Source organism: Danio rerio, chromosome 14 (genome assembly GCF_049306965.1).
Source record: "Danio rerio strain Tuebingen ecotype United States chromosome 14, GRCz12tu, whole genome shotgun sequence".
NCBI lineage: Eukaryota > Metazoa > Chordata > Actinopteri > Cypriniformes > Danionidae > Danio > Danio rerio.
Genome location: NC_133189.1, coordinates 12,810,001 through 12,827,739, shown reverse-complemented (window position 1 = coordinate 12,827,739; position 17,739 = coordinate 12,810,001). Strand labels below are relative to the sequence as shown.

The following is a 17,739-nucleotide window of genomic DNA, read 5'->3' as shown; positions in this document are numbered from 1 at the left end:
AGCGTGGAAATCTGTATATTCTGGAACACACAGAATTTGAGATTTCTGGAGATGGTGGTTCGATGTCGGGGACACACCGATGTCTTTATCCTTGAGCATGGAAATCTGTATATTCTGGAACACGCAGAATTTGAGATTTCTGGAGGTGGTGGTTCTGATGTTGGGGACAGTTCGACATTTTTTCCTTGAAGGTAGAGTTCCTGGAAATCTGGGACACGCAGATTTATTGAGGTGGTGGTCTTGAAGCTATGGTTTCAGACGCCTTGGATAAAGCACTGTGAATCCAATAACCAAATCCTTGCTGGAAAACGCAGCAAAAGTTCTGATACCCCTTTCGATACCACTCTTTGTTACTACCATGCTTTTGCACAACTCTTGCTCTAAACTGAACTACACTTCTGAATTACACTGAACAGAACCACCCTGAACTGAACCACTAAACCTTTTTGTTTTAGAGAATGTCTTTAATACTTTCTCTGGAAGGCGGGATTGAAAGGATGACACCTTTCAAATTCAGCATTGGTGTCGTCCATAATGTGGCCTGCATATGCATAGTCATAGTCCACCGGTTAACTATTATAATATTTACATATTTTCCTATGCATAATTCACTTTCTAAACCACATCTTATTTACCCAAGGCATTATTTGCAATATATAGAGTCTAAACATCACTATGTAATGTTGATCTTTACCCAAGCATTCATATATAAACCTTAATAAGCAAAGTTTGATACAGTGGAGTATTTAGCAGTAAATATTAAATATATACATGATCATTTAAATCTACAAGTATATGAAGTGAAATATTCCGTTTGTTTCTCTTTTGTGCAAAGTAAGTTCCCCTTCGGTTAGGGAACTTCAGTGCTATTAAGTGGATTTGATTTGAAAATCTACGAAATGGGAGGATTCGGTTCAGAAGCCGCTTGTCTGAAAGAGTATTGAACGGGCCAATGAAAGCAATGAATTGGCAGCGTAAGCTTACACAGGTGTGCTTCATTGCCAATTATCCCAGCATATAAGCACACCTGGAGCGAGCAAACGCCATCCTTTTCGCTTCAGAGACTTTCTGATCGAGTCGATGAGGGTTCCTCCTGCTGTGACCAGCGATTCTGAGCGAACGAGAGCATTCTCCCGGTCCAGAGTGTATACACGCAGCGGCAGACGGTCGAGCTGGGGTTCTCCCTTGCCTGGCGTTCTTTGGGTCCGGTCCTCCAGAGCGGTGCGTATAAAGTTGCAAACTTCACAGAAAAAGCAACACAGTCGTGCAGCACGTCCTTTTCAGGACGGCGCTCCGACTGTGCGTTTCTGGATGCGGTGGTTTCCTGTCCTCGGATGATGGGCACGGGCACTGCGTTACATGTCTGGGGGGTCCAGCATGCTAATGCGCTGCTCGCGGGCAGTTCATGTCGTCATTGCGATGCCATGACTGTTGCGCTGTAAAGATCGCGGCTAGCCTTTGCAAAAAAGCAAACCACCCCAGTTGTCCCCTGCTCTGCTGCGGGCACTCGGGCAGATCTGAGGGTTTCAGAGAGAGATAATCCGTGGCCCACGGGCCCGCGGACCTCTGTTAGATCTGTTAGACGGAAGCAATCCGTCTAACAGATGGTAGCCCTTACGCCTGATGACACTGGAGACCAGATGTCCACATCGGAGGGTGGGCTTTCATTGTCCGATGATGATCCAGACCCGCTCGCCCCGTCCGGGCAGGTGAGCGCTGTCACTACGGATCCTGAAACGGACATGTTAGCCGTGCTTTCCCGGGCTGCTTCGGCCGTGGGTTGGAGATGGTTTATCCCCCAGCTCGCGGCCGGACCGACTAGAGGGACGTTCCCTTCTACCCGGAGGTGCACAGTAGGCTCACGCGGTCTTGAAAAGCAGTTTTTTCTGCTCGTGCTACGTGTCCCTCCACCCTCACCACTCTTGACGGTGGAACAGCCAGGGGGTATGTGGCGATTCCTCAGGTTGAGTGCGCGATGGCGGTCAATCAGCGCGACGCCTCTTCTTGGCGGGGTCCGCCTCGTCTCCCATCCAAAGCCTGTAAGTTATCTGCCTCCCTCGGAGCTAGACCTTACATAGCTGCGGGCCAGGCTGCTTCCGCCTTGCATGCGATAGCCACCTACCAGCGCTACCAAGCGCAGGCGCTGGCCAAGCTGCATGAGGGTGGGTCCAACCCAGGCTTACGAGCTTCGCACTGCCGCCGACTTAGCTCTTTGGACTACTGAGTCCGCTGCGTGTGCGTTGGGGAGGACGATGTCCACATTAGTGATCCAGGATCGCCACTCCTGGCTGATATGCGCGAAGTCGACAAAGTCCGCTTTCTTGACTTCCCCATATCCCAAGCCAGGTTCGGCGACACCGTCTGTGAATTCACCCAGGAATTCAAGGCGGTGTGAGAGCAGTTGATGGGTGATGTCTTATCGGCGGTCCGTAGCCCGCTCCGCCCGCCGTGCCATTCATACCTGCTCCTCGCCGAAGGCGCCCTCCTACGAGAGCTGCTCCGCCCCCGCACACGCCTCTGACGAAGCGAGCGCGTCGGGCACCTCGGAAGCAGGCAGCCCCCCCTGTCCAGAACGCCGCTAAGTCCGGCAATGGACCGCGAAGCGTCCCTGGGACAGGCCATCTGGAGAAGAGGGAACTCTTCTCCAGAATGAGGAACATCATGAAAGAGCACTTTTCCATTTCCCCGGATGTGACAGCCCGAAATCTGCCAGTCTGGGACGCTATGCTTTCTAGCTTGCAGATTCGGTGCGTTTCGCCAGTGGCTCACGAGCGCTGGGAGGACGGTCTCCTTTCTCCCACCCCTCGAGCCTCCCCTCCGGAGCTCGGGTGCGGAGTGAGAGCAAATATCTCACCTCCAGCTTTTCCGTGGGACCCGCGCGCTTCCCGGATCAGCACACCCACTCCCCGCAGCCCCACTGCTGGTACGTCAGCGATTTCAGCGATGAGTCCATTAGCGAGAGCTCTGCCTGCCTGGTTAGCACGGGCCAGCTCTTCGCGGTGGCTCATACGCACAATCAGACTCGGCTATACGATTCAGTTTGCGAAACGGCCCTCCAAGTCATGGGTGTGTATTCACCAGGGTCAGCCCCCTGTCCGCCCCTGTCTTGCGAGAGGAGATTGTTGTCCTCCTGGTGAAGGATGCAATCGAGCCGCTCCCTCCAGCCGAGATGGAGAGCGGGTTTTACAGCCCACACTTCATCAGGCCCAAAAAAAGTGGTGGGTCACGGCCAATCCTAGATCTGCACGTTTTGAACCGCTGTCTGCACAAGCTGCCATTCAGAATGCTCACGCAGAAGCGCATCCTCTGGTGCGTTCGTCCTCTGGGTTGGTCTGCAGCATTAGACCTGATGGACGCGTATTTCCATGTCTCCACTCTTCCTCGCCACCGTCAGTTTCTGCGGTTTGCGTTTGAAGGTCGAGCTTGGCAATACAAAGCCCTCCCCTTCGGGCTCTCTCTGTCTCCGCGGGTCCTCACGAGGGTGCCTTAGCGCCCCTTCGGCTCGCGGGCATCTGCATACTCAATTTTCTTAACGACTGGCTGATTTTTTCCCTCTCTCGGAGAAATTGATTATGCACAGAGACAAAGTGCTCCGGCACTTCCACCTGTTGGGGTTTCAGGTCAACCGAGAAAAGAGCAAACTCGCCCCCGTGCAGAGGATCTCTTCTCTCGGGCTGGAGCTGGACTCGGTCACCATGGCAGCGCGCCTCTCCAGAGAGCGCGCTCAGCTGATGCTGTACTGTCTGAGAGAGCTCGACAGTAAAATAGTGGTCCCACTGAAACTATTCAGAGGCTCCTGGGGCATATGGCATCCGCAGCCGCTTCATGCCGCTCGGATTACTCTATATGAGACCACTTCAGCACTGGATTCACGATCGAGTCCCCAGACGCGCATGACACGCACGAACACCGAGTCTCTGTTACTGCGCTGTGTCGCCGCGCCCTCAGCCCTTGGAGCGACCCCTCGTTCCTACAGGCCTGGGTGTCTCTAGGACAGGTGTCCAGTCTTGTTGTCGTTTCAACAGACGCTTCCAACAAGGGCTGGGGGGCTGTGCGTTGCGGGCATGTGGCTGCGGACCTGTGGAAATGTACCCAGTTGCATTGGCATATCGCCTAGAGCTTTTGGCAGTGTTCCTCGCTCTCCACCGTTTTTTCCGGTGCTGGAGCGGCAACATGAGCTGGTCAGGACGGACAGTACGGCGGCGGGGGCATGCGCCGTATGGGGGTATGCGCTCTCGCCGCATGTCTCAGCTTGCCCGCCTTCTGCTCCTCTGGAGTCATCTGCGGCTAAAATCGCTGCACGGCATATTCAGGCAAGCACAACCGTGCAGCCGATGCGCTCTCACGGCAGCCTTACGTCCTGGAGAATGGAGACTCCACCCCGAGTCTGTTTAGCTGATATGGGCGCGATTCGGGGAAGCCCAGATCAATCTGTTGCTTCCCCCGAGATCGCTCATTGCCAGTTGTTCTTTCCCTGACGAGTGCTCTCGGCACGGATGCACTGGCTTACAGCTGGCCTCGGGGTATGCGCAAATACGCGCTTCCCCCAGTGAGCCTGCTCGCGTAGTTACTGTGCAAGGTCAGGGAGGACGAGGAACAGGTTGCTGGTTGCACCCCTCTGGCTCAACCGGACCTGGATGTCAGAGCTCTCCCTCGCGAAAGCCCTCCCCTGGCAGTTCCCTTCGAGAGAGCACCTACTCTCTCTCACCTACCTACTACCATTTGGCACCCTCGCCGATCTTTGGAGGTCCTTAGATGCGAGGAAGACTTAGGTAACCTCCGAGCGCGCCTATGCCCTGAAGTGGAGTCTATTCACTGAATGGTGTGTCTCTCGCAGAGAAGACCCCCGTAATTTGCCAGATCAGTGTTGTTCTTTCTTTACGCCGAGAGAAGCTGGAGAGCAGGCTGTCGCCCTCCACACTCAAGGTTACGTGGCTGCCATCTCCGCTCTCATGACACGGTGGCTGGCAGCACCGTGGGAACTCATAACCTCATCATCCGGTTTCTCAGGGGCGCTAAGCAAATAAATCCACCCCGCCCCCTCTCATGCTCTCTTAGGATCTCGCCCTCGTTACACAAGCCGCGTCAGATCCCTTCGATCCTCGACTCAGTATCTTTCTGTCCCTGAAGACAGCTCTGCTGGTTGCGTTGATATCGATTAGAGGGTCGGGGACCCGGAGGCATTTTTCGGTCAGTGACTCGTGCCTGTAATTGGGCTGGCTTCTCTCACGTCCTGAGACCCCACCCACGATATGTGCCCAAGGTTCCTACCACTCCATTTTAAAGGGCCATGAAACCCCCTCGTTTCAGCAGGGTGTTTTCACACCTCTACTTTGGAAAAAGTCAGAAAAGTGGGCGTGTCCAGCTCTGTTTAGGGGGGAGTGTCAGAGGAACTAAAGTGGGATGGTGTGGGAGTGTCTATTTGAGCACGCGCGAGTTTCAGTCAAAATACACACACATGAGAAAGTGATGATGTTTAACCTACATGGACATCTGTAGTCGAATTATTTGCCAAATTATAAAATGTTGGACTTTAACTGCAGTTTGGCTCTTTCATTCAGGGAATTCATTCATGCCCCTCGCGACAAACGAGATATTTGATTCGAGGATCTGCTCTAAGCGTGTATTTTTCATGCAATGTTTGATATCGCACGGCGAATGAGAGAAAAAAAAAACTCTGCATTTCCTGGAAACTTAGATACACACGACAGGTAGCGTCAAGTAGCGTCATTTTGTTATTCCGGTCACAAAATGCGGTGCTATGTTTGCACTCGGTGCAATAGTTAACTTAATTCGATACGAACAAACTGAATAAACAAAGAGCACTGGTCGCTCACTTACCAAATCTGTAGAGACAGGACAATCACCAGCAACTAGAGCCGCGTCTTTTTGAAGAGAATACTAACGTTACAAGCGAATCCGGATTTCAGCGTTTGCAGATGAGAACAGCTCTCAGGTAAACAATGTTCCTCCTTAGACACGTAAGTTATTGTTGTCGAGCGTCGCGTATACTGTTAATCCACATGTGATCCAGCTGAGCTCTCACAGAGAGAAAATGAAAACGAAACTTAATGGCAGCAAACTATAAAAGCAACACTTCACGCTTGTTTTGCCAACACAACGTGCCGTCTCTGTGGCGTAAACGCGGTGACACTAATGAATATTAATGAAGTTGCACAATAGAGCGCGCTGATTGGTTTGAACCAAGCCTTACTCATGCATTAATGCATCACACTGTAAGACGTAATAAGACTCACTCTAGCACAGACGCCCAGTCCGCACGCCGGAATACAACGCTATTATGTCATGACCGTGACGCAGCTTCAAAAATTCGTTTCAAACAGGAAGTATGAATTTGCTTGAAATAACGCAAAAACAACCAATTTACACTTTTTAGTGAAATATAGGTGTCCTAATAGTGTTTTTAGCAGTGTGGGACACATATATGACTGGCAACAGCTCAAAAAATGTGTTTTGGTGTTTCGTGACCCTTTAATACTAGGTAGTGAGCCTGCAAGCGCTGCCCTCGGAGGAGGCAGACCCAGCCCTTTCTTTATTGTCCAGTTCGCGTCTTGCGTATTATTCAGACCGCACTCAGAGTTTAGATCATCTGAGCAGCTCTTCGTCTGTTATGGCGGTCGGCAGCAGGGAAGTGCCGTACCGGAATATGTTTTCCCACTGGATTGTAGATGCCATTCTCTCGCTTATCAGAGCTGAGGTGAGCCGCGTCCCCCGAGAGTGCTTCGCATCCTCTCGAGCGTGCGCACGCAGAGCCTCTCTAACAGACATCTGTAGAGCTGCAGGCTGGGTGAAACCCAACTCATTTGCAAGGTTTTACAATCTGCGAGTGGAGCCGGTTTCCTCAAGGGTATTAGGTAACCCTTGGTGATTGAGGAAACAATTCGGTAGGGTGTTGAAACACGCTTGCTGCGCCATTCTCCCTAACACAGAAGTACGTGCGCCTTTTTATCTGTCAGTAAAGTTCCCCGTCAGGTGAGCCCTGCAGATTCCTCCGTGGAGCACTGCAGATTCCCCCCCAGCACTGACTCAGCGGAGGAGTCACTTGCTGGCCCACTACGTTGTAGGTCTGCCCGCTGGTCAGCCCCCCTCCTCGGGGAACGAAGGGTTACTTCTGTAACCTCGAACGTTTTCTGATCCATGTACCTCTCTGTTTCTTAACACATTAGTCTTTCAGATAAACAAAAGACAGATGGTCTCTGTCTCAATTGACACTTTCTGATGAGCTTAAAAAAAGGAACAGAGCTTAGTGTAAACTCTGCAGCATTTATTTATATTGGAAATTCATTTCCACAAGTTAAGTTCCTGGCTTTACCACTGATCACTACAACACCCTTTGTGTTTTTACGCCATCCGCTTAGATTGTTCAAATAGAGCACTATGTCCCTTCTCAACCTGATCATTAGTACAATACAAATTACCAAAACTATCAGATTGTATAGCTGATTTAAATAATTTAGTGACTAAAAATTCTTATCACTAAATTTAGACAAAACTCAAGTCTTGCTTATTGGAGCTAAAAACAATTGACAGAAAAAAAAACTAAAAAGCTGTCTGACCCTTAATGGATTTTCAGTTCAGTCCTTGTCTTCAGTCAAAATTGTTAAGTGATTTTTGATAACAACCTGTCATTTGAAGGCCACATTTTAAGCGTTTGTAAAACTGAATTTTTTATCTTAAAAAAAAGGTTCTACAGCCCAAAATGAAAAAAGGTTGGGACAGTATGGAAAATGCAAATAAAAAAAGAAAGTAGTGATTTCTAAATATACTCAGACTTGTATTTCAATATAGATAATTCAACAAAGTTTATTAAATGTGTTCCTCGTGACTTTTATTAACTAATTTATTTATTATTATTTAAAAAAAATGTTTTTGCAACACTTGCAAAAGTGGCAAAACAGTAAAGTATTTACCTCTTTGTAATGCTGACATTACATTTCAAAACACTTAAAATACATTTAGGGACATGAGACATCACGTTGTGAAGTGTTTTAGGTGTAGATTTGTCCCATTCTTCCTGCAATTAAAAAAAAAAAATGGGTAACAGTATGGAATCTTACTTGTTGCGTTTTGTACCTCAAAATGGGCCACACATTCTCTATTGGAGATAGTTCATGCCTGCAGACAGGCCAGTCTGTAAAGTATCCTTTTCTTCTGTAGCAATGTGTGCAGAATGTGGTTTTGCTTAGTCTGTTGATTTAGGCAGCATACTTGAAAAAGGCAGCATATTTTGCTCTAAAACCTCTATTAACTTTTCAGCATTAATGGTGCATTACAGAAGTACAAGTTACCTTTGCCAAGGGCACTGACACAATCGATACAATGACAGACCCTGGCTTTTGGATTTGTTGCTGGTAAAAGATGATCTGGATGATTTATTTTTTTCTTTGGTTCGGAGCACACAGCATCTTTTTCTCCAAAAAAATACCTGAAATACTGATACATCTGACCAAAGTACACATTTTCACTGTGTGATGGTCGATCCCGGATGCCTCCGAGCCCAGAGTTGCTGTTTCTGGACTTTATTAACATAAGGCTTCTTTTTGGCACAGTGTAGTTTTAACTGCCATTTGTGGATATATATTGTGGTCCTTGACAAAGGTTTGCCAAAATAGACCCGAGCCCATGTGGTAATATCACTTATAGGTGAATGACAATTTTTGATGCAGTGCCCCCTGAAGGATCAGAGATCACAGTTGTTCAGCTTAGGCTTGCTTACTTGTCTTTGCGCAATGAAATTTCTCCAGGTTTCTTGAATGTTTTAATTATGTTATGCACTGTTTAAGGTGAAATATCCAAATGTCTTTTATATTTTTTGTTGAGGAACATTGTTTTAAAACATTTCAATAATTTTCTCATGTATTTGTTGGTGAACAGGCGATCCTTGGCTCATCTTTACTCCTAAAGGACTAAATCTTTCTTGGATTCTGCTTTTGCATTTAATCATAATTATAATCACCTGTTGACATCACATGTTTCAAATCATGTCATTATTTAACCAATTAACTTGATTAATAACCCTAAAATGCTTCTGTATCAACTTTAAATTGGATTGTGTTGCAGGTCTGAATGACTGGAAAGGATGTGTATTTACAAATGAAATGAAGTTGACCAGACGAAACATGAAATATATTGTGTTCAAATTGTCTGCAATAAAACTCACATAAATGAAAAAAAAAGGCACATAAATTGAGAAATTCCTACTTTGAAAAACCTCAAAAATTCTGTTTAATTTATCTGGTTTTGTGAAAAACGATTATGAAAATGTTTAGAATAAACCTTTTTTATGAACGTGTGAAGGGTTACCAAAATGTTTGGTTGCTTGTGCAAGATATGAGGAACAACACTTGGACATTGTGTGAAATTTGGTATTACAATAAGTTTAAAGTGCCCAAAGTTATCAAATTATTGTTATTAGGATTTAAACAGGCATAATTTTGACACTTAGCACTACATTTTTTAGGGTTAGGGCTTGAACTACTTTACATGTTGCGAGGCATTATAAAAGTATTCATTTATTCATTATACATTCAATATTTATTATAAAAGTACTTTTGACATTTGATTATAATATTATGATGGCAGATATTTTTTTTTAAATGATGAGGTACACAGATACATCATTTATAACAAGCACAACTAATTTTTGAGTTTATGCCAAGTTAAATGCTTCAGCATACCAAGAAATTTTTGTGAAACATTACTTGTAGTACTGTTTTGGGGATAATTGTTTGCTGTTTCAATATGGCAGCATACTAGTCCACAAAGCAAGATCCATAAAGAAAGTTGATAAATGCATATGCACAGCAAATTTTAGATAGTAGATTTAACTACCTTAGAGTTCAAATTAACACTCCCTCAGAGTTTATATAGGAACCACTATAAGTGTTAAAAATAACACTTTTGAAAGTGTTAACATTGTCAACACCAAGAGAGTGTTAATTAGCAAACTCTTATTGTGTAAAATATCTGTTAAATTTACGAAAAAATACCAGCAGCTGTGGTTGCCAGAATCTTTCTGTGAAAAACATGGAAGTGTTATATAACTGTATAAATTTACAAAAAATAACCATATTTCATGAACTAATACAATGTTCAGTTTACAAAATCATAGCTTAGTGCAAAAAAATGTAAAGTCTTTAGATGCAATAATGTTTTCATGTGTGATTGCAATTAGCAAACATATTTTGACTGCATTAGTAACTACACAGTTACCTTTACACAAAAGAAGATGCAGCATAACATCAAATACTCTTAGTTCATCTTGGACTTGAACAGAGATGCTATTATCCTCCACAATGGTGACACAAAAACCGTTTAGCTGTTTTTTTTTTTTTTTTTTCATTTTTAGATTTTACAGAAAAATACCAGCAGTTGTGGTTGCCAGTAATCTGCTGTTTTTAACATTCATAAATTCAGTTTACAGAATATTTCTGTTAAAACACATTTAACAGTCTGTATTTTTTTTATCGATCTCACACTGCAAATTTTAGGTTTAATAGATTTAACTACCTTAGAGTTAAAATTAACACTCCCTCAGAGTTTATATGGGAACCACTATAAGTGTTAAAATAACACTTTTGAAAGTGTTAAAATGTTTAACACCCAGAGTGTTAGTTAGCAAACTCTTATTGTGTAAAATATCTGTTAAATGTATGTCAAAATACTGGCAGCAGTGGTTGCCAGTAATCTGCTGTTTTCAACATTTTACATTCGTAAATTCAGTTTCCAGAATATTTCTGTTAAAAACAAATCCCATAGTCTGTATTTTTTATTCGAAAACACGTAAGCCTTAAATTCCAGAGCAAAATCCTAACTAGTTAATGAGACAATTAAGTGTCTAATTAAAGGAGGATTGAGAATTGTTGATGAACAACTGTTAACAAGCAGAATCACTGAAGGAAAGAAAAACACAAGCCAAAACGAAAGATGAAATCAACTGAGAAAAAAAAAATCTACATAAAATAATAATCAATAAAAATAAAACAAATTACACAATAAAAAATGTTATTTTTCAACATCTTTAAAAAAAAACATATCACATTAAACAACTTATCATGGAGCTTCACCTATTACTGACCTTTGACTTTATTTCTGTCATGTGAACAAAAGCTCTTAATGAAATTTCTGTTGTTCATTTGAAGTCACCAGTCAACTTCTTGCTGTAATTGTCTTTTATTTTTGCTGCTATAGTTAGTGTTAATCACACTATTTATACATATAGCATGAAGAGCCGAAATTAAATTAAAGTGTCTGTTTGAAGAGATTATTTATGATATCATAGCCATCCTTTCCTGCTTGTTTTTTAATTCAGTATCATATTAGTTATGTGTGAGAAATAAATAATATACATAAATGAAACCACTGAAGCTCCAATAAAATAAAAACAATATTTACAATGAGAATGTTTGATCTATGGCAGAACTTAAAAATACCCAGACATCAACAATTAGTCTTTGAATCTCAATAATGGTGACAAACAAAAAAATTAAAATCAAGTAAAAAAAAACACTACTGAACTATCACCTCCCAAAAACAACACAAAATAAAGGAAAAGAAAGAGATTGTAAGAACATAAAGCTGCATAATTTATTCATGCTGCAATGCATGCTGGGAGCTTTGTACTATGCTGGCACCCAGCATGCATTGCGGCATGAACTATGCAGCTTTTTTTTTTTTAGCCACCACGGTTGAGGTTCATATCCTGATTCTTGATGCCTGTGTGTCATAAAAAGTATGCTGGAGCTTGAATGTTTAGTGCATGACACTATAATTATTAATTGCATCCAAATTGTTTGTTGAATCTTCTATGAAAAGCAGCAGAATGCAAGTAGTATTTTCCCTTGCAGTTTTAATACAACCATATTTGCATATTTTTATTAATCAGTTTATTTAACACCTGATATTATATCTAAAACAATTAAGCACAAACAGTATAGTTCATCTTGACCTTTCTTGCTATAGCTGATGAGTTTTAGAAACACAGCCATAACAGTCAGAGAAACATTAGAATATAAGAGTAAAGCTTCAAGAGCTCAAATAAGCAGCCTCTGATCTCTATGATGGTGAGGTCAAATGAAATATTTTTAATAAAAAAAATAAACCTCTGTTCATTGTCAAACATTCTTACAGAAATGAAGTCAAACAGTAATCAGTGAAGCTGCTTATACTATTATTTAAAAAAGTTGTTTAATCCTCTGTTTTAATTCAGTTGGTTTGGTGTAAGGCTGTGTCAGTAGTTTTATTTCTTCCTTCAATTTCTTATTCCTTTAGTGATTGTGCTTGTTAACAGCAGGTGTTCAACAGCAGGTGTCTGAATTCACTTATTTGTGGTCATTCCCTCTGTCTAGTGGACTAAACTAATTGACCAATTTATGGGCCAGGTGAATGAGGGTGTGGCGAGATTTCAGACACTCTGATTAGTTTCTCAAATACAAGGGTTTTCTACAAAGGTAGATCCATGTTACTCTGTGTGACAAGGAGGCAAATCAGCTTCTAGCGCCGAGAGGGTTATTTTACCTTTATCTAACTCCAGAATTTTAACACTTTACTCTGAATTACCACAACACTTGAAATTTAACACCAATGAATTTGCTGTGTGCCCTGCACAAACTTCTGAACTCAACCCAACAGAACACCTTTGGGATGATATTAAGAGGAAACTATAATGCAGACATTGTCATCCAACAAATTTAAAAGCAAAATATTTGCAATAAGCTAGCAGTGTTACACAGTAAACGTAAATTCACTGATTACAGAAATGCAAACAATTATTAATTGCATGTAATGTGTATTTATACAGCACATTTATTGTGTATGGCCATACACCCAAAGCGCTTCATAACCATGAGGGGGATCTCTCCACACCACCAGTGTGCAGCATCCATTTAGATGATGCGATGGCAGCCACAGACAACAATGCCAGTGTGCTCACCATACTCCAGCTATTGGTGAAGTGAAGAGACAGCGCCCCGCTGACAGTATAGTGTCCATTTCACTTTTACTGGGGCATTAGGACTCACACAGACCACAGGTTGAGCACCCCCTGCTGGCCTCTCCAACGCCACTTCCAACAGCAACCTAGTTTTTCCATGTGGTCTCCCTCCCAGGTACTGACCAGGCTCAGCCCTGCTTAGCTTTAGTGAGTAACCGATCTTGGGCTGCAGGGTGATATGGCTGTGGCAATTAAAATATAGACAAAATATATATCCGGTAAACCAAAGGATCAATGGCTTAGAACAATCTAATCATTTTGAATAGAGAGTTATGTTGTATGTCGTACTTAGATTTACTCAGCATTCCTTGCCAGTGCCATATTTAGCTTGCTAAGTTGGGGGTGATAGAGCCACTCTACAGTTGAACTGATTTTAATGAAACAGCTTGATGTACTGAACTCATTTCATATTAATGCTACTTTACTACTTTATTTGTTTATTTCTGTAAAGCAGTATTGACACAATGTGGTTTTTATGAAGTACAATAGAAATTCTTGATCCTTGATTAGTTTTTAAATATTCAAGGCCAAGTTTAGATCATTCACCAATTGAATGGGTGGTTCTTTAAGAATGGTGGGGGCATGTGCCTACTGCCTTCACATAGTTTTCTATAAATATCCAGCCCAACAGTATCTCATTGAGTGAAATATAGTTCCTGTTGTTGAAATAGAGGCAAGTGGCAGACAAACCACACTACCTTCAACCTTTTAAATCAACCTGATCTTACTGGCCAGGAAACCCATATTACAAAGCAGGTAAGCACAATATTTGTGATCTAGATTATCAACTCCTTATATGTATATAGTATATATTGATTCTTTTTTTGAAGTTTATTTCATTGCATTTGCCATTCTTATATGCAGGTAAATTTAAATGTGTAATTTGTTTTATAAACAATTAGGTTTTTAGTCAATCTGTAGGTCATATAGAGGGTCAAACAATATGACTATGGTTGTTACTGAAGCTTTTTGACATTTCACTCATTGCTGTGTTTGTGCCATAAATATTTGATGAAAATCGTTTAATGTTGTGATACAGAGGTGTCTATATAGGCTGCAAAATGTAATAATTCATCCTGCTAAAGGCTCAAATTTTATGTAAACCAACAGTTAATCAAACATTTCTGTGAAGCCATTGCCCTTCTTTACTTACAAGAAATACATGAATTAAATATGTATTAATTTGACACAAACTGTCAGTCCAAACTGTATCTGTTTTGGAGCTCAGTACTACCATCATGGACAATGACCACAATTGAGTAACTTAAGGTGCTAATTAGAATTGTTATAAATAATGCCATTCTTGTTTATACAAATACTTCTTTCCAGTTGTTACTAGAAAAAAAAACACAGTGCCATTGTGGAGTAAATGATTTTACGTCAGCTCAGTTCTTTATTCAAAAATGACCTCCAAAAGAGGGTAACTCAGTGCCAGTGTAGCCGTAAATGAACTGCACCTGCCACGTCTGTCAGACAAAACCCCAAAGACTTTTTTTAGCAGCATGGCTTTTGCATAGAAACACGCCAGCAGCGGCATTATTCAATGTTATGAACACTTGTTTATCTAATAATATTATTAACACCTGAATAAATTATAAAAAATGTACTTTAAATAAGGTCTTATGTGACTATTTCTGAAAATCAGCACTGTTTGTGTGTGGCGTATAGGGTTGACTGTTATTCAGTGTCTTTTAAAATATAGTGTAAAGAGAAATGTAATGGTTTTCTCGTAGTGTGTTATACATTATGTATGGATACTATTTTTGTTCCTGTTGTAATAGAGGCCAAATTGTAACATCTGTGCTGGTTTACTCATCTGTTACTGGTGTACTCTGATGAATCTACTTTTTAGTTTTCTTATAGGTGCATGTAAATTCCATGCCATCTATTTAATTCCACTTCGCATAATATTTAGCATGGTACCTTATTCAACTTTGAGATCATTGTGGTCGTAGATTCTAGGCATTGGACAACCACACCAATGTTTGAGCCCAGTTGCCCAATGAAAGTTATGTCAGAGAACGTATGTTGTCTCTGGCACAATGTAAGCAAGCACAGTGAAATTCATCATAATCAGTGATGCTGTCTATGTCTCAATGCATTATTTAAGCATGATTTAGTGTGCCTGTATTTTTAAATTTTACCTGTAAAACATTGTCACGTTGCAAAATGCCTCTTAATAGTCACTAGACTGCATATCATCAGTGACATTTTTTTTTTTTTGCTTGGCATAAGTAATCTAAGTCTAAATGTTCTTTCCAACAGGGTACTGGAGTCTGGCATTAAAAAGGTTGAGTCTCTCCCAGACACTGACAGCGAACAGAGTTCTGTCAGTAAGGTGGCTGAAGATACAAACCTCTCCCCAATGATCAAACTTGATTCTCCACCAAAGGGAGTTAAAAACAGTGTTCCACATCCATTCCTTCTCACCAGCAAGCTGAATAAACAAGTAGAATCCAAGGGCAGTGCCACGAATGTGGCTGACCTGCCCACCTTTTCACCATCATTGTACCCTCCAAGTGCTTTTAATTATGAGCGCCCTCGCCATTTTATCCAGTCCCTGCCCAGTTTCCACACACATGACACTGAGACCAGCAAGCCAAATGATCTTTGTGTTCCAGCTACAACTCCTGCACCCTTAGTGACCCCTCCTCTTCATGCACCCACTCAGACATTAATGTGTTCCAGCATGACTTTGATTCCTAAAGCAAGGAGTACTCCAAACAGTGAGAATCTATCACCAGCAGCTTTCCTATCATCAGTCCTGCCTTCACCTCCAAGCTGCCAGTCAAAATGCCTTTCCATACCTCAATCACCCAGGCACTCCTCTAGATCACCCAGCCCAACACAAAAGGTCCAAGAACCACCCCTATCTCCTTCAAATCAGTTACGGAATCTCCCTGCCCGGATACCTCCAGATACATTGAAAACTACAGCTCGATCTCTGCAGTCTTCACCTGTGCCCCATATTACATATACATCCAACATGTAAGTATTATCACTCAAATGACTACTCTAAAACAATGTTACGTATGATATGGTACAACCAGACCCTTTAGAAGGTCTGAACTCTATCACAAATGTAATTGTCTAAAGGCCACACGAGTAGCCATATTACTGATATTCATTCATTCATTCATTTTCTTTTCGAATTAGTCCCTTTATTATTCTGGGGTCATTACAGTAGAATGAAGCGCCAACTTACCCATCATATGTTTTACGCAGCGGATGCGCTTCCAGTCGCAACCCATGTCTGGGAGACAACTTTAAATGTAAAATCAGTGGGCTTTATTTATGAAACAAGCAAACAGCAAAAAATGGGTGCACAATCATATCAATGCAAAACCTTTTATTATTTTTTATTATTATGCATATGAGCAGTAAGGTATGATCTAATCTAACATTTGGTCTCAGTTTGTGTATTGATGTTTTCAATTAGCACATTAGGTACCTGATTGGATGTCTAAAAGATAATTATTAAGATTATTTGTTTTCTTTTATTTCTGGCTGTAGTTAAACAAGTGCGTATTTAAGTACGTTCGTACACAAGTATGATTTGTCATGTTTCATTACATTAAAACGTTATCATTTTCATACTTATAGTACTTAGAGTACAATGTAATTGTTTGAAATGTGTTTTAAAAAGAGATCCATGTAAGATGTTTTTGCCAAAAGTACATATACCTAAAAGGTATCAGTTGGCTCTTGAATTTGTTTGCTGTTAATCACAGCAATAGATGAATGGTCCTGCTGTGATTTATGAAAGGCTGCTACTATTATTTTTTCTAATAATGCAATCCTAATTTGCATTAATTTGTCTTATTGATTTGTGTTTTATTTTGTAGTTTGCATTAGAATTTATTAATAAAGAAAACATTAGAAGTTTGATACACCCGAAAAAAAAGTTAAATATACCCTTTTCGAAGTTTCAATATATGAAAAAAATATAGATATTTAATTAATTTTTTAGCATTGGAATATATTTGCATTTTTGAAGATTCGCATTTAGCAGCTGATGTTTTAATCACACTGGTGTGATTGTAGATATCAAAGGGGGAAATTCATTACAAGTAGATTTTCAGGAATCAAGTTATTCTACCATAAAAATGTGTGTTCTGTGCCAGAGTGTCTGTCTTTGTTTTGGTCTCTGTAATCCACCCAATTGCTTTAGTCTCTATAATCCACTCAATAACCAATTATATTTTAGCATCTCGAGTTGCCTTGGTGGAAACACAACATATTTCATTTTAGTCTTGAAGACTGCATTTATGCAGCCATGGCCAAAATTGCAACCTGTGGAGGACAACAGCATCCTCCAAAATGATATACTTCAAGTAAAACTGAGAGATACTGAAAGTAAAACTGAAACTTATGTATACAGTGCAGTACTTTAAATGTCCAATAGGTGGGGGGTCAAAGCCGCATATGGCTATATACGACTGCACAACAATAATAATGATTTAAAAATATATGTTTTGGAGGGGCGAATCTCGTTATATTGTTTTAGTTAGTTGCGGGCTGGAAGGGGGGGGGGGGATGTCTGCAAATGGCCCACAAGCTTGCAGTTTGAGACCCCTGTTGTACAGAGATTTTTTAATATTTCTTAGCTGCAATCGGGATTTTACAAAAATGAATCCAGAAAAGGCCAAAGCAAAGCAAACACAACTAGATTACTATGGTATAAAAACAACATGATAAAAAACAGAGATTGACTTAGAATGTCACTT

The 17,739-nt window shown here is 41.6% G+C and overlaps 1 protein-coding gene across 4 annotated transcripts in view; it reads left to right on the top strand.

Annotated features, from left to right (window-relative positions):
- myot (myotilin) overlaps positions 1-17,739 on the top strand; it is an 85,191-nt gene that overhangs the window by 40,607 nt on the left and 26,845 nt on the right. For 2 of the 4 annotated variants that reach the window (XM_073922580.1, XM_073922578.1), the window contains exons 1-2: positions 13,653-13,768; positions 15,278-16,000. In XM_073922580.1, the coding sequence (XP_073778681.1) occupies positions 15,378-16,000 (623 nt within the window). In that variant the 5' untranslated portion in view covers positions 13,653-13,768; positions 15,278-15,377. Of the gene's footprint in view, positions 1-13,652; positions 13,769-15,277; positions 16,001-17,739 lie in introns of those variants that run through there. The other 2 variants (XM_073922577.1, XM_073922576.1) reach the window with 1 other exon arrangement.